Source organism: Tiliqua scincoides, chromosome 2 (assembly GCF_035046505.1).
Source record: "Tiliqua scincoides isolate rTilSci1 chromosome 2, rTilSci1.hap2, whole genome shotgun sequence".
Lineage (NCBI taxonomy): Eukaryota > Metazoa > Chordata > Lepidosauria > Squamata > Scincidae > Tiliqua > Tiliqua scincoides.
Window position 1 is genome coordinate 35234114 of NC_089822.1, and position 25031 is coordinate 35259144.

A 25031-nucleotide genomic window follows, 5' to 3' on the forward strand; every position below is an offset into this window, starting at 1 on the left:
TACTGGCAGCTCAGCCCAACTTACCACATCATAAAATGAGATGCTGAATAGCTTGCTGCTGGGCCTCTGCCTTGCTATACAGCATTTCAAACCTTCCTCTCTATTTCACCGATAACAAATTCACCATAAATGTAGCGAACATCAGTGCAACACTAGTGACTCCCATGGCTTTCCTTCCTTTGCAGGTGTTGTGTTCCACTACCGAGCAGCAACCAGCAGGTACACCATGAATTTCAAGCAGGCCAAGGAGGCTTGTTTGGAGAATGGTGCTGTGATAGCGACTTCTGATCAACTGAAAGCTGCCTATGAAGATGGATTTGAGCAGTGTGACGCTGGCTGGTTGTCTGACCAGACTGTTAGGTGAGATGATCAAGTTGCCTCTTGACTGTGCATCTAAACATAAATGGCCTTAATGACTCTACAGTGGAAAACTGGTTACATCAGCTTGACCATCAGCTTGACCATCAGCTTCACATAATATACTGGATCCGTGCCCAGCATGGCTGGTTAGATCTGCCTGGGAGGGACTGGCCTAGTGGACAGAGGGAGGGGGTGGTGCCTCTGGCATTAAAGCAAGCAGTGGTTCACCCCCTCCTGAAAAGCCCTCTCTGGAACCCTCTATGTTGGATAATTATCGGCCAGTCTCAAACCTCCCGTTTCTCGGCAAAGTGATCGACCGGGTGGTGGCGTCTCAGCTCCAGAGGATCCTGGATGAAGCGGATTATCTGGATCCCTTTCAATCTGGCTTCAGGCCTGGCTTCGGGATGGAGACGGCCTTGGTCGCTTCCGGGTTGAATTCAAGGTGCTGGTTATGACCTTTAAAGCCCTAAACGGCTTGGGACCAACGTATTTGAGAGACCGCCTTCTTCCGTATAATCCGGTCCATTCTCTTAGGTCATCAGAAGGGGCCCCGTTGGTTGTGCCATCATTGAGAGTGGTGAAGGGAATGGCGGCCAGAAACAGGGCCTTTTCGGTGGTGGCACATAAGAACACAAGAACAGCCCCACTGGATCAGGCCATAGGCCCATCTAGTCCAGCTTCCTGTATCTCACAGCGGCCCACCAAATGCCCCAGGGAGCACACCGGATAACAAGAGACCTCATCCTGGTGCCCTCCCTTGCATCTGGCATTCTGACATAACCCATTTCTAAAATCAGGAGGTTGCGCATACACATCATGGCTTGTACCCCGTAATGGATTTTTCCTTCAGAAACTTGTCCAATCCCCTTTTAAAGGCGTCTAGGGTAGACGTCAGCACCACATCCTGTGGCAAGGAGTTCCACAGACCGACCACACGCTGAGTAAAGAAATATTTTCTTTCGTCTGTCCTAACCCGCCCAACACTCAATTTTAGTGGATGTCCCCTGGTTCTGGTATTATGTGAGAGTGTAAAGAGCATCTCCCTCTCCACTCTGTCCATCCCCTGCATAATTTTGTATGTCTCAATCATGTCCCCCCTGAGGCATCTCTTTTCTAGGCTGAAGAGGCCGAAACGCCGTAGCCTTTCCTCATAAGGAAGGTGCCCCAGCCCCGTAATCATCTTAGTCGCTTAGGTACCTACACTACGGAATTCCCTCCCCTTTGAATTGAGAGCAGCTTCCTCATTATTAGCGTTCCGGCAGGGCCTGAAGACTTTTTTATTCAGGAAAGCCTTCGAGGCACCATAAGGGCTGTTTTTATAAATTTGTCTTTTACTGCGTGCTATGTATTTTATCCATGTATTTTATTTTGTTTTAATTGTTTTTAACTGTTTTGTATTTTTAATGTTTATCTGTTTTGTATTTTTAACCTGATTGTTAGCCGCCTTGGGTGCCCTTCGGGGAGATAGGCGGAATATAAAATAAATAAATAAATAAATAAATAAAATAAAAATATATTGCAGGTATCCTATCCGGCAACCTAGAGTTGGCTGCTATGGAGACATGATGGGCAAAGAAGGAGTCAGATCCTACGGATATCGTCTTCCTAATGAGACTTATGATGCCTATTGCTATGTGGGAAGCTTAAATGGTAAGCAAAACCCTTAATTGTGGCACTCAATGTCAGATGGGATTTGTGATGTGGGGGTGTCCTATCCTGCATACCTCAGTTCCCTCAGGGTACCTCAATTTCCTTGAAAGGGAAGGGGGTTGAATCATCCTGGTTCTCCTTCTCTCCATAAGTTAGCTTTGTAGTACCTCAGTTTAGGCACACCCTCAACCTCTCTACTAGTTTGTCCTTTCTTTCTCTTTGTCAGCGCATTACTAACTGGTTTTTTACAACCCCTTGCTCCCAGCTGTGTCCTGTTTTCCCACCTTTCTAGTTGCCCTGGTGACCAGGGAGGGGCAGGAATGGGAAAACTTGCTCCTCCTGCGGCAGTCAGGATTGTTCCTCATGAGGAAACTGGGATCACTCCTTATGAGGAGGCCTTGACCACCCAGTGGTTTCTGCCACCGCCTCCGCAACATCCCTTCGCTATCTGTGTGGTGCTGACTTTAGTGTTGTCACCAATGAAGGACAGAGGGAAGGTGCATCATGTTGGGTTGGCAGTGTGCCAGCCACTGTGCAGTCCGTTTTGAAGGTGGAGAGTGCTTGGAACAGTAATTTGTTGAATTGTGTTGCAAATTTGTTGCAAATTTGCCAGAATAATAGGTTCGCTGTGCCAGAATAGGTTCACTGTGGAGAGAGATGTGTATATGCAACCATGATTTCAGCTCCCCCATTTCCTTTTTCTGCCTGATCGTGTATGCATACTTGGATGTGACCCCTACTGAGTTCAGTAGGACTTACTACAGTCCTAAGCAACTGTGTTTGTACCATGACCTCAGCTTTCTAAAACTACAGTGATCTTTAAGAAATAGTGCTTTATCTGCCCACTTCTTTAATCAGATAAAGCAGGGGCCTCCAAACTTGGGATCTCCTGCATCAAGAAAATAATCTTGGGCTTGGCGGTGGTGAAGCCTTAGTGTTCTGCCCCACCTCTTCTTCTGTTTATGCCTGATCTGTGAAGATACTCATGCCGGGCAGCTGCTTCCCCAGGAAATTGGGGTGCAGAGCCTTCTGAGGCTATTGACAGTGGAAGCAGCTGCTCTGCATGAGTTTCTTCACAGATTTCTTTACTGTTTCTTTGTGCAAAGACGGAAGGAGGCGGGGCCAAATGGCAAGGCCTCCATTGCGCTATGCCTGGGATGTTTTTCTTGGTGCACTTCAGGTCATAGTTTGGAGGTCCCTGAAATAAAATAATAAATATCAGTGCCTGTTTATGATTTTCTGTAAAATGTTTTCAAGTTTGATTATCAAATTACCAATTTAAATGCTACATGATTAAAAATTTAAAAAGTCAAGATAATCATGTATAAAGAGTTCTGACAATGTTATGTGAAACTGATGTTTATCATGCCTATTTGAATGTTTCTGCTTTAATGCAGTTGCAAGCTAATTCTTTGATTAATAAATATGGAGTCACGAAGGGCACATGAGTGGGCATGAATGATGTTGATATGCTTGCTAACAGACTTGGAACATCTGTGTTCAGACATAACGAGTCACGGTTTTCTGCTACAACTATGGGGAAAGCTCAAGCTTCTGGGTCATGGGCTCCTTCCTTCTCTTCTCACTTCCACTGGTCACAAAAGGATGAGATTAGAATCTTCTATTGCAAGTTTGTGGCAAACTATAGTTTGCCATTTATACAAAGCCAGCAAAAATTGTAATGCATTTGTAACAAAACTACGAGTTGTTGTATTTGTTATTGAATTTCTGTATTTAAATGGTCAATTAATATTTATTTAGCTGACTCTGCCCTTTCTCCTTCCTCAATAAACAGGTCAGTAATATTTGGCCGATGCAATGGAAACTGGAAAATGACACTTAGGGCCCAATCCTGTCTGCGTCGTGTGCTGCCGGAACTTGTGTTCTAGCAGTGCTAGGCCCTTTATGGGGACACAAAAGTCTTCCAGACTTGTGTACTTCTAAACTGCTGCTGCTGCTGCAAACGGGCAGTGATGTGGTATATGCAGCAGGGGCTCCTGAAAACTCCTTTGCTTCTAGTAGGTTGGCAATGGGGGGTGTATGGGGAAGGGGAGGGGAGGGAGGGGGCATGGGGCATGGAGTGGGAAGGCAGGGGGAGAGAAGGGGAGGATATCGCCAGCAGTGACTTGCACCAGGAGCCTATCCCCTCTTTTTATACCAGTTTTGCACCTTTTTACTCTTAGGATTTGCACCAGCTTTATAGCTAGTGTAGGTCTGAGGAGACTCAAAGGCCACTATGAGGCCCATAGAGAGGTAAGGGGGAAAATACCTTTCCATAAGCCTCCTGATCCCCACTTCCATCATTGAATGCAGCATATTCGCATGGCTGCATCATTGCCAGTTTTGGAGGAGGGGGTAGGATTGGGCTGTTAATGAAATCTATTTTCCATATCTCCCTGATGGTGCCATCAAGTACACAATTAAGGACCCTGAACTGTTCTCCTGCCTCAGCTCCAATTAAACCATGCCCATAGACTATGTGAGAAGGGGAGTGGTAGGAAAGCTCTTTGATGGAGTGGTAATGGGAAATTCTAACACATAATTTCCCATGATGCACCTTCATACGTTTTAGTTAAGAAAAGTAATATAAATCCAGATGTTACATGCATATTTTCCAAATATCCATAGGCTAGTAAGTGACTATCCACAATCCATTGAATCGTAAAGGATCACGTTGGTTTCAACTGCAAAATGTCCCAATGCTAAAGTGATAAAAACAATTACTTTGCAAACCTCTGGAGAATAGATAGGCCATGAAGCCAATGGGAGGAAAGGTTTTTTTTACAACAGTGCTAAGCAGCATAGCACTCTGTCCCCAACAGTGGTGAAGCACATACCTCTATAATGCTTACAAGTAGCACATGCTGGAGATATCTGTTTCATACTCCTTGTCTCCAGCATTCAGTAATCAGAATATGGACAGCCAATAGCCAGCAATCAACCAGTCCTTCATGAATCTGAAGTTGAGAAAAAGGCACATAAGACTGCCTACAAAGGATGATAATAAAGTGAGGTTGTGCAGACACACTTTTGTAGAGGGTTAAATTGAGGGGGTTGAAAATGTGCTCCTATTGCATCTACTGGTTTGCATCCAGTAGTGCTAAATGGGAAAAAAAAATACCTTGGGAAGCAGGGAGCAATCCGTGCAAGGGTTTGTTTGATGATAATCATTCATTTGACTGCCATCAGTAATACTGATTCTTCTAGTCCTTAGTGATCAACATGGATATTGACTCAGTCATTGTGTGAATTACACTTGTCAGGTGCATTGGATCAAACCGCATGATACTAGGGAAACTCATGAATTGGAGTACCCTGACAGTGCGATCCTATGCATGTAACACTGCAATCCTTCGCATGTTTACTGAGAAGCAAGTCCAAATGTGTTCACTAGGACTTAATCTCAGGTAAGCGTGTATAGCTGGGGTCCCCAAACTGCAGCTCATGGACCACTAACAGATTTTGACTGGCCTGCTGAGCCCAATTATATTATAATTATGTGCTCCCCCAACTTTTTCTCTCTCCCCCCCACCCCGCCCACCACCATTTACTTCCTTCCTCCTCCTGGATGAAGCAATTGCTATGCTGGATCATTCTCATTGAAAGCCCAGCTGACAGAGAGAGAGGGCAGCAAGCAGACTCACAGCTATAAATGTTGAAAACATGTTTCTTCTATTGTAAAAATATGTTTAAATTGTGTATAAAATATCTATATTTTCTATAATTGACACTGGCCCACCACAGGAACAAGACTAAGGGCACAATCCTAACCAGGACTACTCAGAAGTAAGTCCTATTTTGTTCAATGGGGTTTACTCTCATAAGAACAGCCCCACTGGATCAGGCTATAGGCCCATTTAGCCCAGCTTCCTGTATCTCACAGCGGCCCACCAAATGCCCCAGGGAGCACACCAGATAACAAGAGACCTCATCCTGGTGTCCTCCCTTGCATCTGGCATTCTGACATAACCCATTTCTAAAATCAGGAGGTTGCGCATACACATCATGGCTTGTACCCCATAATGGATTTTTCCTCTCAGGAAGGTATGGTTAGGATTGCAGCCTAAATGATGTTGCTGTGGCAGCTGAAAGTTAGGGGACCCCTAGTATATAGGATTGCAAACTTAGAGCCCATTCCTAACTAAATCCCTGCTGCTGATACAGACTGCACACTGTATCCTGTGAGGGGGGACAGTTCCAGTGGCCTCCTCAAGGTCAGAGAATGCTCATTCCCCTAACTTAGGGTGAGCCTCCACTTTCCCAGGAGGTCCCAGGAGGTCTACTTGGACCTGTGCCAACTCTGTGTTTGGCACAACTCCTAGTGGACCCCAGAGAGGTGGATCAACGCCAGGAAGGGGGAATAGAATATTCGTGGCGCCAGTGCCACCGATAACCACCCCCTTGTTGCCCTTGACACACCCACTCTCTACCCCAGTCCCTACCCTTTTCTTCCCCTTCCCCGTCCTGCCCATCCCTGCACAAATTTACCAGTGCTAGGGCATCTGGGGTTGCTGCTGTCATGAAATGATTTAATCCCAGTTGTTTCATACAAGTGTCATAATTTACTGACCAATGGCACAAACCCATTGCATGCAAGTAACTTGCGACACACAGATCTTCCTTTTTAATTAAGTGTTGCTTTATTTTTTCCTCCATGTGCAATGAAATATGTGAACTGAATTTCAGAGAACGAATCAAGAAACAGTGCCAGCTGGTAATCTCCTTGGAGTTTGAGCTTTTTGGCCTGGGCCAGTAGCTTGAATCCACTCTGGGCAAGTAGGGAATCAGTTTTGGTTTAACACAAAAATGTTGGCTTCTATCTTGCCGTCTTTAACAGCAGTAAGAAAAGCTTAGTCAGGTGCTTCTTAAACTCAGAAAGGTAAGTACATGGAACAGGAAAATCTGGAGAGTCTTAGAGTGCTTTGACTGGGCAGAGGCAATCAACCTAAAACAGTATCCAAAACCAATAGAAATTGCATTGTTGTCCATAATCCAAACATTGTCATGGTTTCCATGTTACCCCAGAGCTAAGCTAACTTCTCCTACACTTGCCTTGATCATTTTGCTGAGTTACTCGGCAAAGTGGATTCCAGCTATCAAAACATTACAGGCTACTTTTAACTTTTTGGGTGCCCCCTTCTTTCTCAATATTTCTTCATTGCTTTAATGTTCAAGGCTACTTCACTCACAAGCTTGCCAGATGAATTTTCTCTGTCTTTCTGAAACATGTGGAAAAAAATATGTTAAAGCTGTTAAATCTGTTTTTGTTTGGGAAACCTTTGCTTGTGCTGATACATAATTCAGCAGCTCAGATAGTATGATGGGTCTAATCCCTCCACTTAAGTGCAGATTGTAACACTCCCAGGGCCAGAGTTAGAGCTGACCTCTGAGATTACGTTAAAGACTTTTATTATTTCACTAACAAAGTTATAAACTTGTCTCGTTTGAAGGTCCAAATAATCCTTCCCTCTTGATCCTTATAGTCAGGTCAATTTGGCTACTTCAAGTGGAAGTCAGGATTAAAATTCTAGTGGATTTGAGGCTTGGTGCCTAGAATGTGGCAAACAGGGGGAAACCCTGATGTTGTATGGAGAAACCCTATGCCAGGTTCTAAAATTCAATAGACTCCACTGCCATCATCAGGACGAAGCCAGGCAGCAAGAGCCCTCTTCTGGAAGCTTCTGTCCAAGTTACATGAAAAATTCCCACAACACCATGCTGTGGTGTGTAACCAGTGGTCCAAGAAGGCTGAGACAAAGCCCAGTTAAACCACACAACAGGCAGAAGAAGGCTTACAACTATTAAAATAACAGTTTATTAAAATAGGATGGAAAGTGGGTTGCAGGCATCGAAGAGGAAAGAAACACAACAAGCAGGCTTTGGGAAAGACTTGAGCGTTTGTCATCCATGGAGGAGACTTACTTCTGAGTAGATGTGCATAGGATTGCATTTAAGGGGAAATGAACTTTTAATGGCAAACCCAATACCAGAGGAGTCAATTTAATATTTCTAGTTATATCTGTCTGAGCTTTACCTGATTAAGTAAACTAACGAGAGTGTCAGAGCAATTCTGGGAGGTTCAGTAGCCATGTGACTGGATGGGAAGGAAGAATCCTGTTAGCAGATGGGCAAAGAGGCTATGGATCCAGGACCCAATCCTATCCAACTTTCCAGCGTCAATGCAGCCATACCCAAGGGGTATACGCTGCATTGGGTGGAGGGGCTGTCATGAAGTCATCTTCAAAGTAAGGGAATGTTTGTTCCCTTACCTCATAGCTACATTGGGTGGAGTGGCTGTCATGAAGGCATCTTCAAAGTAAGGGAATGTTTGTTCCCTTACTTCATAGCTACATTGTGGCTAGCATTGGTGCTGGACAGTTGGATAGGATTGAACCCCCAGCGTAGTTACATCAGGTCACAAAAAAATAGCTCTACCTGTTACACGTCTTGGGGAGATGAGGAAAGGGGAGGACATTTGCCGCTGGAATGCCAGATCAGTTCTCCTTCCATACTTCTATTGAGAACATGATGAGGGACTTAACCCTGGCCTCCACATTGGTCACACTGGTTTTTAGGTGAGACTTAATTTTGTTAATAATGCAGTGGATAAGTTTGAATCCACATGCAGTTGTGTCATTTAACTCTGCAACAGGAAGACTCTTATGCTTCCATTCATATGTTTTGGATACTTATAGTCCTCAGGTATAATCCAGCGTCATATCTCCAACAGCAGTGGGCTTCAAAGCCTTGTCCATAACTGCCTTCAGGGACTGCATTTGCCTGCTGCATTCAATGCAAGCTATGGGAATTAATTCTTGTGATCTAGAATCACAATTCTTGTGATCTATGGGTAGACGACAGCTACGCTACAAGGATATCTGCAAGAGGGATCTGAAAGCCTTAGGAATGAACCTCAACAGATGGGAAACCTTGGCCTCTGAGCGTTCTGCTTGGAGGCAGGCTGTGCAGCATGGCCTTTCCCAGTTTGAAGAGACACTGCCAACAGACTGAGGCAAAGAAGGAAGGCCCATAGTCAGGGAGACAGACCAGGGACACACTACACTTGCTTCCAGTGTGGAAGGGATTGTCACTCCCGAACTGGCCTTTCCAACCACACTAGACGCTGTGCCAGAACCACTATTCAGAGTGCGATACCGTAGTCTTTCGAGACTGAAGGTTGCCAACAATAAGAATAGGGATGTCCAAACATTTTGGCAGGAGGGCCACATCATCTCTCTGACACTGTGTCGGGGAGCTGGGGAAAAAAAAGAATTCATTTACATTTCAAATTTGAATAAATGTACATAAATAAATGAATATATTAGAGATGGCACTTATATAAATGCATGAAGGTCTTGCAATAGCTCAAGGCCTATAAAAGGCCTTGCACAAAGCCAGGCTGGCCTTTCCTTTGCTGCTGCTGCAGCATCACAGATGTGAAACAGCAAGCAGTGGAGGGAGCCCTCATCCCGCAGCTCATGGGAGAGGGCAAACAGTTGCCCTCACACTGAGAGCAGTTGCATTGGGCCAGCATGGGCTCCAGCAAGTCTCCAGAGGGCCAGAGACTGGGGGTTCCCTGCAGGCCAGATTGGGAGTCCCCAAGGGCCGCGAGTGGCCCCTGGGCCAGGGTTTAGGCACCCCTGATCTAGAACAGTGATCTTCAACCTCTTTTGTGCCACAACCCAAACAAACCAATAAATAGTCTATGGGAACCCACTGTTGGTCCCGCACCCCCTCGTGGAACACTATCCTCCCTTTCCTTGCCCTGTTATGCCTTCCCAGCACTGTTCACTGTAACCAAATATTCTTATTGGAGAGAGCAGAAAAAATTACCTTGAAGTCTGGTGGTAGTGAAAGCTGTCTTAGCACAATGGTTAAGAACCTGAGCAGGACTGGGACACAGGCACCTGGTACCTGATGTGGTACTCCAGATGCTTCCTTCTTTACTTGGTGGTTCTCTAGCCCAGCAGTCTTTTTCTTTCCTGTGACCCCACAACTGAGTGTTCATGACCCCACTGGTGTCATACCCACCCCACTGGGCACCCAGCATTCTAAATGAGAACAGAGAGATGATCTCTCCCTAATTACAGTGTTTGTAGAAAAAATTTCTATGCCTTGGGGATCAATTCTGTTCTTGAGAAGAATGGATGGCAGAGCTATGCACATGCCCCACTGACATGGGGGCAGATTTGCTGGCATGCTCACATTAGCTCTGTAGGGCTTCAGTCTGGGATCATGCCCTGTAACTGTCAGCTACACTCATATGGAGGATCTCCAAGGCCAGACATTTGTTCCTTTGTTAGTCAAATTGAGACCAAGTGTTTTCATTACCAGCTAAATTGGCTTGATGTTAAACGCTTTTATACAGTGCATTCTCAGGATAATAGCTTGAACATGTTTTTTTACCATAAGTCTGCAGAATTAAAGAGCATCATTTGAACGTTTGTTTGCGCACCGTCTAATGAACACTCAAGACAACAGATATGGGAGAAAGGGCCACTTCATTAGCATTTACAACCGAAGGGGAGGCTGAGACCTGTAGCCGCAGAAGGAGCGAAGCCCCCCGTGGTGCGGGGGTGGGACCACTAGGCGGTACCAGAACACATCTGCCCCCAGGCTGGCATGCACCCGACTCCAAGCCATGCCCCATTCTCAGGCAGTGTAGCTCATCCAGGTCTATCCCTTAAGGTGAAGGCAGCCAGACCGCGGGCTGTGCCGGCTCGAGCCGCTGAGTCTCTGAGGCGGACCCCGCGGTCCCAGCCAGGGCCCTGTCTACGTCCTCGTGCTGCCGAGCCCCTGAGGACTGCAGTTGGGTTCTGCCCTGCCTATGCTGCCTGAAGGTGCACGCCAAAGTCCATTTCACGCCTCCTAACCCGCACCACCTGCCCACCTAAAGTGACCAATGGCAGTTAAAAGGGGAGAAAACCCCTTGCCTCTGACAGTCTGGGGTAGGTGAAAAAAACCGCCTGCCCTTGGCCAATTGCGGCAGGCAGCAAAAAATTCCTACCCAGCCCCAAACGGCGACCAGTTAAACTCAGACTGTCTTAAGGGTGGGTGAGTGGGTGTCCACACAGCACCCACGTGCGAAGGAGGAGGAGGGCTGGGTGTTGTCCCTTAAAAGGCCTCTGCCTCCGCTCAGTTCCAGCCCACCTCCACTCTTCCACAGGGAGGAGACTCTTGTGTTCCAGGCCAGGCTAAACAAACTCCGATCACCCCTGTAATTGGGCGATCGGGATTTCAGTCTCACATAATCCTTGTTTAGTCCTTGTTGAGTGTCTGTTTTGCTAACACGTTGCAAAGGCAGCTTCAGGACTTGAGATGCAGATCAGAGTAATACTGACACATGGATTTGTGGTTTCCTTGCAAAGCAGCTGGTGTGTTTGTAGACTTCTTGCCTGTCTGTGAGAATACACATTAACTGGAATTTGTTTGTTATGTTTATGGTCTGAGTGGCCGTTTTTTTAAGCAAGATGATTAGCAGGGTTATTTTGCAAGTGCTTGAAAGTCAGCAACTGACTAACATAATCCTTTCATTTTCATATTAGCACACATACTTGGTGGAATGACAATGGCACTGATTTTCTTGGCAATTTTGTTGCTTTTTTGGAGGTACTTTGGTCATCTGAGTACATAGTGTCCTTATTGAAGGTGCTTTATGTGCATATCCTTTATGTGCATATGTGCCCTGGGAAGGAAGCCCAGAATGTGCCATTTCATGGTGCAAAAGACCATTCAGGTTATTGCCCTTTTTCCCTGCCCATGATTCTTTTCAAGACCAGAAAGTTCCTCATTCAGCCACTGAAACACAGTTTGACTGTCCGTTTTGCACTCTCATGTTAGCAAAATGCCCTTCATTTCGTCCTTCAACAGCATATGACAAGGGCCCTGGGAGTGTGCACTCTCCTGCAGTACCCTTGTCTGAGAAGTCCAGGCTGCCCACTCTTAGAGTGAAGAGTAGGTTTCACTGAAAGTTTCCCAAGTGCTGCCCTTTTCCCTGCAGCAGCCTGCTTGTCCAATAGAGGGAGGGAAGGAACCTGACAATGATGATGATGCTGACTTTAATTTCTTGTGTTTTTAAATCTGTTATATTTTGTGTTCTGTTTTATTTTATTGCAGCTGCTTTGGGCTGCCTAAGAGCAGGAGAGGTGGGCTAGAAATGGTTTAAAATAAGATCAGCTATGTGTACATGCTGTTTATTAGAGTGTCATAGGCAAAGAAAGACAGGCCTTGCCCTCAGGGAACTGAAACTCTACATTTTGACAAGATGGGAGATAACAGAGGAAAGGGAAGAGGGGGAGGGACAAAGGTAGCAAGAGATGGATGGATGTCAGCAGTTGCAATTTCATGTACTTAGATTTGGTTACAGTTGGGGTTGCAGTTGGGCATGAGTTGGAGAAGGGATCTGGAGAATAGGGAAGGGGCATGACTCACATCTTCAGGGAGGCTGTTCTGAGACATAAGGAATGGCCAGGAAGAATGGGGTGGTTTAGAGAACAGGAGGCCTTTGGGCAATAGAGTTGCAAAAACAAAGTGATGGGAACGAACTAACCAGGAGATGACAGCGGCACCTTTACAAAGTATCATAGCAGATTATAGTTTCTAATTTTTGTGATAATTCTGGAAGTAAAGATTTTTTTATATATAATTTTAGAAATGTGATACAGCCATGCATGTTGGTTCTTGTTGGGTGCCATTTTCAGAAAAGGTGTCATGTGCTTCTCTCCCTGTAGGTGAAGTTTTCCATGTAACGTCTCCCAACAAGCTAACCTTTGAAGAAGCAAAACGTTCCTGTGAGGATCAAGATGCAGAACTTGCTTCTGTTGGCGATCTGCATGCCGCTTGGAGGAATGGCTTTGACCGATGTGACTATGGTTGGTTAGCTGACGGCAGTGTGCGCTATCCTGTTTCTGTGGCAAGGATCCAGTGTGGAGGAGGTTTACTCGGAGTGCGAACCCTGTACCGCTATGAGAACCAAACAGGTTTTCCTTACCCAGACAGCAGATTTGATGCCTACTGCTTTAAACGTAAGCTTATTTGATGTTTATATTAAGAATGCATAGCTAACACAGACCATAACAAAGATGTCATACAACCTGCCAATGAACTGGATTCACTTTCTTATAGGGCACAGGGATGCTAATAATAACAGCTCATGTTTGAGGCTTTGCGCACTAAGTGAAGAGGCTTAACTGAACCGATTCTTGAAATAACATTACCAGTCTGCAGATACTTCACTGTGGATAGGAAGAAGCTGTCAGTCCAAGGCTTCATCTCTCTTCCGTGGTGCCTTACTTCTAGGAAACATTTTTAATCAGCCACTTAGGCATTTATTTTTAAATCCTAATTTCCTAGGATTAGATGACAGATGACACAATGCATGTCTGAGCTATTGCTTTCTGTGGAGCCCAAAGTAACAGTCTTGTGACAGTTTCTAATGGCTGGTGCCAGAAGAGGGCTAACTGCAGCAGATACATGCTGCAGTTAGCCCTCTTCTGGCATCAGCCATTAGAAACTGTCACAAGACTGTTACTTTGCTAGAATGAGGGTCTGGCTCTTCCTTCATGCTCCTGCCTGCTATCTTCCTTACATACCGTCAAAAGCTATGGAGCAGAGTGCCTAAGAGACTGTGGGCGCGATCCTAACTTGCACTGGAAACAGGCAGGCAAGTGGGCCTGCCTTCATCCAGCGCAAGTTTGGGGCTGACTGCAGGCCAATCCGGGGCAAGGGGAAATATTTCCCCTTATTGGTCCACTTCCATTTCTTATCTATCCTGTCTCAAAGTCAGAAAAGACAGGACTGTCATAATATCATGTCTTGTTCATTCATTGAATGGATGAGACCTATTTTGGTATTAAAGTTCGCATCTGAAATGTACGAAGATTTGATGCCAGAACTGATTAGGGGCATCAGGAAAGTAACTTAGGAGAACTTATTTGTATGAGAGTGGTCAGAGGAGAATATTCTTTGTACTGTAATTGTTGTTGGTTTAATCACCTATTACAGGGGTCTCCAAACTTTTTGGCCAGAGGGCCGCATCAGATATCTAGTGTGGTGTTAAGGGCCGGAAAATTTTTTTTATATAAAATTTAAATACATAAATTGGAGATGGAATGTAGATGAGTGAATAAAGGAATGAATGTGCTTATTCATTCAACCTCTCTGGCCCTCAGAACACCTTCCAGGCGCAATCAGAGCACAGTTCTGGTCATGTTCAGTTGATTGGGCCAGAGGCTTTCAGGGGACAAGAGGTTGGCCACGGGCCAGAAAGAGGCTTGCTGTGGGCCACATCTGGCCCCCGGGCCAGGGTTTGAAGACCCCTGACCTATTGTATGACAAGTCATCCGTAAGTCAACTTGTGTTGCTTTGAGTCCCTTTAGAGCAGTGGTGTCCAAACTTTTTGGCAGGAGGGCCACATCATCTCTCTGACACTGTGTCAGGGGCCAGGAAAAAAAAGAATCAATTTACATTTCAAATTTGAATAAATTTACATAAATGAATATATTAAAGATGGAACTTATATGAATGAATGAAGGTCTTGCAATAGTTCAAAGCCTATAAAAGGTCTTGCACAAAGCAAGGTTGTCCTTTCAATCACTGCCACTGCTGCATCACAGACGTGAAACAGCAAGCAGTGGAGGTTAACAAGTTGCCCTATGCGGAGACCAATTACCTTGGGCCAGCATGGGCTTCAGAAAGTCTCTGGAGGGCCAGAGGCTCACCTGAGACTGGGGGCTTGCCAAGGGCCAGATTGGGAGGCCCCGAGGGCTGCAAGTGGCCCCCGAGCCTGGGTTTGGGGTCCCCTGCTTTAGAGCCCTGCCTCTTTCTGAAGGAAACCGCATTCCAGCTTACAATTCTCTTACTCCATGGACAGAAGTGTGTTTGCATTTGAGAGACTGTTCTGCAGCATTTTGCATGTGTAGAACAGAGCTCAACAAGCTGGAGTTATTTCCTTTTGGATTGCCACTATTATTAAATGATTACCCACCCTCCCGACCCTCATACTCCACTATTCCAAAAAGCAACTAGCCTAGTTGTACACAATGAATTTAGAATTCAAAACAAAGCACAGCTTATAATTACCATCATTTATATCGCATTAGAAGCTGTTAATTGTGGGGAGGTGGTGGGATATGGTGGAGTGGGATGAGGGCAGAAAACATCATGTTCAGCTTAAAAGAAGGGCAAAATCCGGCTAAGGCATCTAGATAACAGGAGTGCCTGAAGTCTGTGGAACAGATGTTCGTAGACTAAAAAAGCAATGATGTCAACTTTTAACAGCGTCCCTCTTGTATCTGAAGAACTTCTCATTTACCTGACCTTTGTATTTTTAAGCCATATGTTGTGTATTTACTAGAAAGTGGAGGGTATCAAATCCTACCCCCCTTACTCCTGATGTAGTTCCAGTTTGGAGCTATCAGTATAGAAATTTTCTTTGCAGTGTCATTCCCAGAAAAGTTAGGAAATGAAGAGGTGTGGTATTGGCGATGTTAGTGGACTGAATTAGTCCTCATAGAAGCCAGCTATACACTGGGGTTTTTGCGTCCAGCAAAATGGGTGATCTTTGCCAGAAAAGGCATCTGCCGTAATAATAATAAGAAACAAATACTGTTGTCAACAAAGGAGACAGTCTTTTCCTTTCTGGCTGAGCTCAATGCTCTTTGCAAATAAAACCTTTCTACGGAGCAGACTTTGATATATGAACAGTTAAAAATCTATTGGATTTTATCAGTTAAGAAACAGTGATACCTTTGGAATTCACTTAAAATATTCATCTAAAAGTAATTTCAGTAAATTTAAATTGCAGGCTAATAGTTAATAACATAAAATGTTAAGTGAAGTTCTAAAGATCTGGAGATCAAGTGCTTAATTCTATGCTAAAGTTCCAGTTCATTGTCATGCACATCTAACCCCAGACATAATTTAGGGCTCAGTCCTATACACACTAATTTGAGGCAGGCAGCCCAATTGTAACTAAATCTCCCCATGCTGGTGCAGCGGTGCCGGCGGGGTGACATTGCATCCTGCAGGAGAATTTGGCTACTGGAGGTCTCCTAAGGGTAAGCCCTGCAGCTGCAATGGGTCAACTCAGACCTGCTGCAGTGATATCGCTGGTGCAAGTTCATGTTGATCTGTGTTGGCAGATAAGAACTGGGAAGGGGATAGGATATGGCATGTGCTGGTGCTGGACCCTCTCCTGGTCCTGATCCAACTGCCGATGTCACATGAGGAGAGGGAAGCCTGAAATTTATTTAGATGGTGTTTAGGGGATTCTGCTTCTGGTCTGCTATACACTCATGTGACTTTCCATATGGTCCCTATACGCATACAAATTGTAGGAACAAAGTGCAGTATACACTGTTGAGGAACTTAACTTTTTGCACGGTCCCCCAGTGGCATTTCCGGGGGGGGGGCATAGCACTAAGTTTTGCAGGATGCCTCAACATGCCATCCCTCCCCCTCAAAGCCATTCTGGGCAGAGAGAGCAATGCAGAGATGCCTCTGTGTTCCTCTCGCCACCTGGAATGGCTCCGATGGCAAGGGGGAGGGGCAGTTTACATGGCACATTGAGGTGCCTTACAAAATTTAGCACTGTGCCCCCCCCCCGGAAATACCACTGGTATCCCCAAGCATGGCTGCACTTTGTAGTGCATCAGGACCATACAGACAATTGATTGAATGTGTGTTGGTTGGGAGAGGGGTTTGTGACCATGATCCCACTGTCCCTGCACTGTAAAAGAGATCACCATAGTGATTGTGCTAAACATTATTATGTGCATGGCTAACTTTATTAGGATATAGATATGCATGTGCTGAATCTCTGTTGCTTAAACAGCCTTTTGCGCATCCAAAACAAAGACTTCCTTTGGTGAGAGAGGCAGGATAAAAGAAAAATTTAAAAAGAACACTGTTTCTTCTTTGCTATAATAAAGTAAAACATTACTTTAGCCAAAAACAATTCATTACTAATGGATCCTAGTTTTGTGGCCAGACATAGAGTATTCTGGAACATTTCCCTCCTCTTTCTGAAGACTCAACCCTGGTGGTGGCAACGACAGTCTGAGTTTGTAAACTTTGGCCCAAGTGCACAAAATTAAGCAGTTTTCTTTCATTTTTATTTACTTGATTTTTTTTTAAAGATCTCTTTTCACAAGGACTGAAATCTTACTAAACAAAATACACAATATGCAAACACTAGCAGCAGTCCATCTCAAATTAAAATAGAAACAATCCCAGTTCTCAGAAAGTCTAGTGTAAGAGCATCAAACCTGTTTCATGTAGTGGTCTGAATAGCATTCATGGTACCAGATGAGGGCAGAAGTAACATCATAAAGAAAGAAGTGACTTCTTTTTAATTTTGGTGTATTTTTTTTAATGTTTGTCTTTTTTCTTTTTCCTTCTTATAAAATAAATAAAAGAGATCATGAAAAAAGAAGGAAATGACATCATTAGGCAGGTGATGGAACTTTGTTCTCATGTAGAAACTCATTAGCTGCAAATAACAGAAAAGAAAATGTGCAAATGTTGTTCGTAATTTCAGGATATGAGAGTGTGCAATTTTTAGCAAGTCCAATCAGGCTGGGAGAGCCCAGTTATAACAGGGGATGGAGAAACTGCATCCAGCCTGTGGGCCTTATGTTTGACACCACTGGTCTAGTGGACTAAAAACCATCTTCCCCAAGTCTTCTAAAAGACTGCCACAGAATGGGCTTTGAGAATTCTGCAATGCGAGTGTTGCTACCCAAAACACAATGTTTTTGGTAATTTTACTTCAGACTGCAAGGATATTAAGAGCAACATCTGTCCTCCAGAGTTTAATTAGCAGAGCTGGCGGTTGGTTTATATGGAAGAAGCTGTTCCCTTACAAATCCCAGGCTGTTCCTTTAAATACTCCAGACCCAGTTATACGCAATTGTCGCTTCATGAATACAGTTGCTCTCAGTTTAAAGATAGGAAAACTTCCCTTTCAAGTACATAGATCCAAATATTTCATTTATATTAATGTACATAATAGTACAGTCAGCAAATGTGGCTTATATTATGTATCTGTATAAGAAGCTGCATGGCTGGGATTGAAAAGCCACAGCATCTCCTCTAACATTTCTTTGGGGAGAGGCAACCCTGGTGTTTCAGACCCTGGAGCCACCACCTTTTATCTGAGAAGCCAAGAGAATTGGAAGGAAGATGGATGCTCTGTTTCTCCACCCCTTACAGAACATGCCTATGAATGTTTTCTCAGAGTCCCATTAAGTTCAGTGGAACTGACCCTACCCCCACTATTGTACATGATGCAATCGCACTGACAGACCATATGCTGCATCCAGTGGTGGGGGAGGAGTGACTAGAAGGCCAGTCAGATGTACTGTACATAATAAAAAAAGAAAAACCTTTCTACTTACCTCTGGATAGGCCTTCTGGTCATCAATGGATCTCCTTGGATCCATACCAGCTATGTAGCTTGTGTAAGTCAGAGGAAAGGAAGGGAGTAGGAGGGGGTAGAAAATAGGGAATAGGGTCTGGCACATGCTTTTGCCTTTGAGATCCACCCTCTCCAGCCTGCTTCCTGACCCTTGCCCTCTCCTTTAAAAAAAACTCCCCCAATTCTCCCCCTCCCCATGCACAACACCCTATGACTTATCTTCTCCGGTGCAGTCCCAGCCAGCCATTGGCATGCATGGGGAGTCACTGGCTGCTCAGTAGCAATGTGCATTTTACTGCGGCATCATGCCATTTATGACAGATCTGTGCCCTTTACAACATGTCAATAGCATATGAGAGTGTTGGGCCATTAGTCATCAATCAAACTATAATGATCACCAATTGTGGCTTTATCTCACGTGGGTTCCTGGTCAATATGTGTTTAACATATTGAATTTTTTGGGCAAGTGTGGCACTGGGCAGTATTTAACACAGTTTTACACATTTATATGGGCAGCTAGGGGAAAAGAAGGTTGTGCTTCTTGGTGTTAAGAATCTACACTCAGATGAAGATGGCCTGCATTTCAGAATGGCTACACATTGTGGTTGCCTCTGTTGGGTGTCCCATTCTTGGGCAGTGGCATGCCGTAGGGATTGGGCCATTTTCTATTCCTGCTAATTCCCAAGGCAAGCTGTTGAAAAGGCTCCATGGAAGTCCATTTGAAACAACCTTCCCATAGTGGCTTAGGGGGCACCAATTATCAATCTGGGCTCTATGTGGCAAATGTGTGTAGTTTAATTCAGAACCATTGCTCACTCTTCCTAGTAAGCTGCAGCCTTTATGAACATAAGAAGAGCCCTGCTGGATCAGGCCAAAGGTCCATCTAGTCCAGCTTCATGTATCTCACAGACACAACCTGCGTCCTGGTGCCCTCCCCTGCATGGAAGGAAGTGGATACCCACATTCGAAACCCCCAAAGATTGTCTTCTACATTATAATAAAAACCAGAAGATTACAAAATTATTGTTCTTAACTGTAAAAATGTTGACTAATTTTGAAAAAAGGTGTCAGATGAAGAAAGTTTGTTCCAATTTAAAAGCACAGAAAAAGTGAGAGATTTTTTTTTTTTTAAGGCACAGAAATCAATCCCAGTTCCAAAAGACTTCAATCCAGCTCAGCTTCATGCAGGTCATGCACAATATATAAAAACACATTTTTATAACACATGATAGACTTTGGCTTTCATGTAAGCATGAAGTGAGATAATTTTCTTTCTTGCTGTATTAGATGAAGATATTTTATTAGGAAAAAACTGCCTTATGTCTTACATCAGAAGGAGCACAAAGAAGTTATCCCACTGAACTCATGATTCAAGGAGTTTAGTAATGCAAAACATCTGTATGGAAAGGCAGTGTGTTATAGCTGGAGCAGGGCCTATTTTAAAAGAAATAACCTACTCTGTCTGGATCATCTTTGCCAACTAAAGGCAGATGAATTGTAGTAGATATCTCCTTTGAGGAGAAACAGCTTTAACATACTAACCTTTTCTTAGTCATGTCCACAAACTTAAAAACTTTATCTTCTGAACAGTGCTGGTGATAAAGCAAATGACTGATGAAGCTGAAATAATCCTAGACTTAAATCTAGTCACAAATAGGCAAAAGTCATCTGAAATTAATCTGAGCATCTGGTTAGCTAACTGGAGATGAACTGAAATATGTTTTGGCTGAATGTTAATTGGCACACTAAACATGGCTTTTTGGGCTTAATTGCATTCTGACCTCCCCCACACACACAAAAAGGGCATGCTCATTCCCTAAGTATAGGAGTTCACTGTATTTGACACAAGGTTTGAATTTTTTAGGTACATGAAACATTTTGTTGAAACAAGCAGTAACAGGCAACTTCCGAAAAGTGCTGAATTCTTTTTTGTTTTTGTTTAAATTATGCTTCTCTTCTATAGGTGGAGGGCACTCAGTATCTTTTGAGATACCAACTACATCTGACTGGGAAGAAGAGTTAAGAGACTGTATTTTTTAAGTGTTAGCTGCCTCAAGTCTCTCAAGAAAGAAGTGGATATACATTTTTTAAAAAATAAATAAAATGTGGAAAGAGAGAAGGAAAAGCAGAACAGGCCTGCTTCTCTTGTATCTATCGAAGAATTAAAACCTCATTAGTATATTGCCGTGGTTCCCAAACTGTGAGCTGTTGCTCCCCAGGGAGCCACAGAATCCTTGCAAAAAATCCACTGCCCTATACAATGTATAGGATTGGAGTCTAATGGGGAGCCACGGCCAATGGTCCAGTAGGTCAAGGGAGCCGCCAGCCCAAAAAGTTTAGGAACTACTCATATATTGACAGTACAGTCCTATAATATGTACTCAGAAATAAGTCCCATTGTGTTAATGAAGTTTATTCTAAGGAAAGTGTGTATAGAATTACAGCCAGATCTTCAGAGAAACTGTGTTCAAAGTACTTCTATTACTGTGCTTTTGAAAATAATGGAAGCTACTGACTTCCAGTAACACATTCAGGGTGCAATCCTAACTAGACGATAGGCTGGTCCAAGTCCCTTGGGCCGGCCTGGGAGGGTCACAAATGTGCCGTAAAGCACATTTGCGCCTCCTCAAGGGGAAGCTAGGCCGGAGCCGGCCTGCGGAGGCTGACATAAGCCTCCACACTGGCTTCCCCTCAGGTGCTTGTGTCGGCTCTGCTGGTTTGATGTAAGCAGAAGAGGTAGGTGGCGGGGGGGAGGAGGGAGGGAGGCATTCCAGGGTGGGGGGAAGGCGGGCGGTGGGCCACCCCGGGGGTGGGTGGGTGGGCGGGCTGGTAGGGAGAGGGAGGCGGGGCTGGAATCCGGCGGTTATGCCGGATCCCAACCCTCAGTTCCCGGGGAGAACGCTGGGAACACTTGAAGCTGCTCCACTCTCCTCAGACTTGTGCCACCTCAAGAGGTGGTGCAAGTCCAAGGAGACCCACAGGGGCCAGCAGCCCTTACCTGGAGGTGATAGGAACTGTTTCACCTTACCTCTGACTGAGTTGCCTCTGGCCACTATCCTGCACTGGATACAGCGCAAGCCTCCTGGCTTGCCTGTTCCAGCACAGGATAGGGTTGTGCCCTCAGTAGACAAAGGATGTGTACCTAATATATATTTCTAAAGATACTTTCAATGTAAAATATTTTACAAGACAAAATATTTTTTAAATCAAATTGTATTTGTTACTCATTCATTCAATATACTTTTTTTTTTTTTTTGGTGTAGCTAAAGAGAATGTATCGGATTCTGCATCTGTTGAATTGCATATCCCTTTGGAAAGTGAATTGACTGAAGTACATTCCAAAGTTACACATCAACTCAGCATCTCTTCAGTTGCTCCAGCAGTGGCTGAAGCAAAACCTAGTAAGACAATACCTAAAAAGGTTATTAGTTTGTCTACTATTCTACCTCAGACTGTTACAGATGTTTCTGATTCATCAGACGTAACAGAGTCATATACTGTACCAAGTGACCTATTTGTGACTAAAGCGACACAAGCTGATCTTAGCGAGGAAGTTGCACTGAGCTCTGAAAATCAGACTGAACAAATAGAGGTGGGACCGATAATAACTCCTGTAGATGTTCTACTGAGAACTGACTTGATTGAACCTGTGAAAACAGCTACTTCAGTTGCTCTAACAAAGGATGAAACACGTCTTGGAATCCAGCCCACAAAAAAATCAATGGAAGCCAAAACGGACATAAAACTCACAACTGTTTTCATTCCAAAGGAGTTGCTCACTGATCATCATGAACTTACTGTACAAAAGGTTGGTGATGGGGATGGTATGCTTGATGAGAGACCACTAGCTTCTAGCTCTGTTCCAGATGTAGTTGAAGTATCAAATAAGTTCTTAGATGAGAACACTACAGTGGCACCAATTGAGTTAATGTCTTCAACAACCTTATCGGAAAGCCAGAGACCCCCAGTTTCAAGGTACACAAAGAGCTATGACACATCAGCATTTTCAGCAACCGATAGAACTAAGGTGGTGCACACTGAGTCAAAAGAAGTGCCATCAGCTGAGAGCACCATGAGGTCTTTTCATCCTGAATCAGATTCTGTGGAATTACCAAGAAGCACATTCACTGCCACAGAAGCAAATGATATATTGAAACAGGAAGGGGAGGTTGGAAGGGATGAGGAGTCAAGGCACCATGATATAATTGCATCCACACCAGGAATGCTACAAGAGAAGACTAACGGAGTAATAGATCAGAAATATGATTGGACTTCTGAAGGGAGTACTGCTGAGTGGCAGCCAGATTTAGGAATTCCCAGGGACATAGCTACTGTTTCACCAGCGGTAGACACTGAAGGCATAGCAAGCACAGATTCAGTTATATTTACAGATGCAACAAAGATGGTGACTCCTTCTCCAACTTCAAAGAAAGAACCGAGCATTTCTCTGGTTTCAGAGACCTCGGGGGATCAGATTGTTAAAGACAGGGGTACTGTTCTTACAGGTGTCACAGGAAAAGCAACTGAGGCCTCAGTAAGTATCCAGGATGAACTCAGTACTAAATCTCAGGCTATGGAAAAAGTGACTGCTGTTCCAGACTCTACAGCAATAGTTTCAAAGTTGCCATTGTCACCTAAACATGACGTGGCTGCTGAAGGATCTGCATATGGAGAAACATATGTAACTACAAAAACCTTGAGCCCAGGTGTGAAAATAACAGCTTATGACACAGCCACAAAGCCTGAAGCTATTGCCCCTACAGTTGGAAAATCTGCGGATATGGGGAAAGTAGAGACTTCTACAATCCTTAGTCCGGAAGGTTCAGAAATAACAGTAGATGCTTTAGGAACTGGGCCTGTTTTATCTTCAGCGATTGCAACAAGTAAACCAACAGTTGTAAGTGGCATAGCCACATCTACGATTGCTGTAGTAGACAAAATCCAAACGACATCAGCACCCAAGCCTTTAATTACCAAAACACAGCCACCTTTAATTGACAGGCAAGCTCAAGAGGACCCGGACAAAGTGGTAATAATTGATGAATCTGTTTCTCCCATTAAAACAACTACTGATGATGATTTTACAGGCAGCACACTAGAACCAGATATTGATAATGAGTATTTTACATCATCAAGTGTTACTGCAGTTTCACAGCCCACAGGACCACCCACAGAGTCTCCGTCTACTTCAGATGCTGGCTTAGAGGAAAGCGACTTAAAAGTGTTTGTAGTTGGTGTTGCTATACCAGGGAACGATACAGGTAAGACTTTTTTTTTTTAAGATCATATCCCCAAGATCGTGGATATTTGGCCATAGCGTGAACTTTGAAAATATCTTAGAAGAACTTTTCTTAATGATTTATGGAGTATGACACTCTCTTGTTCTCCATGTCTGAATGCTGTAAATAGCTGGTTGTTAAATATTGATTATAGATAATATAGATGTGTACATTATTAGTTGTAGATGCAACCATAATGTATATGCAACAATAATAGGTAATATATTGCTGTTTGATATTTTCAGATCATTGAATTGACTTCCATTACCTGTGGAACAAGTCATTTTAATTTCATAGCTTCTACACCATGCATTACTACTCCTGAGTGTAGCATTGGAGCGTGTTAACATTCCATTAGTCTGTAGCTATTAACAATTGCGTTAGCAGTGCTATCAGCTAAGCAGAATTTGCAATCCTATACCCACCTACCTGGGAGTAAGCCCCATTTAATACAGCAGGAGTTTCTTCTAAATAAACATGCCTAGGATTGCACAGAAAACTGAGGTTCTTTCCAAAAGGTACTTTCAAAATTGGGGGCAGAAAGGTGTGGAATTGGCATGTTTCAATCAAAACAGCAAGGGGTTTTTGTTTTTTGTTTTAGCTGAAAGTACTGTCTATGCAGCTTTAGTCCTGTGGGTATCCAGAACAGAGATTTCAATTATCACTAAACTACCAAGTTATGATTTCTTCTGTGTTATCAGAAGTTGGTTAATGTGTCAACTGAAAGGAGATCTGCCAGTAGATATGGGTTTCCACATTGTTAGTGACATTATGTTTTGACGTTGGGTAGAAAATGTTAGAGAAAATAGCCATTGTAGTTCATCAGATAACATGCTGTGTGTAATTTTTCATATATAGTTCTATGTTATTATTTTGATATATTCTTTCTAACCAGTTACATTCTTGTTTAAGTTTCATTGGATACTCTTTTTCAATTTTTGTTTCATGAACATGATACTAGAGTGAACTACTGTCCATTATAGGAATGAATGTGATTTACCTAAAAATTTCTTCTAGCACTAAGTTTTATGGGAAACTCCCAAATGAACAAAAGTAGACCTTCAGCTTACACTTTTCTTCCGTGTTCTGTGATGCTTCCAGCCCCTTTCCCACTTCTTATACTTCGTTTCTGACCTTTTCTCTGATCTTATCAGTCTTATGTATATGTAAACTACTTGTCTTATTTCCATGTTCTGACTAGTGGTTAGCTATACAGCTGACACTGTAGAAATAATATAGTAGTAAACAGTACTAGTAACTTTTTTCAATTGTATATATGTATAAATGTCAAGATTAAGGTAATCAGAAATACACAAGCTTTTTTT

The 25031-nt window shown here is 43.8% G+C and overlaps 1 protein-coding gene across 2 annotated transcripts in view; it reads left to right on the forward strand.

Moving 5' to 3' along the window:
- The window catches only part of VCAN (versican), a 155448-nt gene that overhangs the window by 53759 nt on the left and 76658 nt on the right, over positions 1 to 25031 (forward strand). For both annotated transcript variants that reach the window (XM_066613940.1, XM_066613941.1), the window contains exons 4-7: positions 186 to 360; positions 1883 to 2010; positions 12741 to 13034; positions 21691 to 23688. In XM_066613940.1, coding sequence (XP_066470037.1) covers positions 186 to 360; positions 1883 to 2010; positions 12741 to 13034; positions 21691 to 23688 — 2595 coding nt within the window. The remainder of the gene's footprint in view (positions 1 to 185; positions 361 to 1882; positions 2011 to 12740; positions 13035 to 21690; positions 23689 to 25031) is intronic.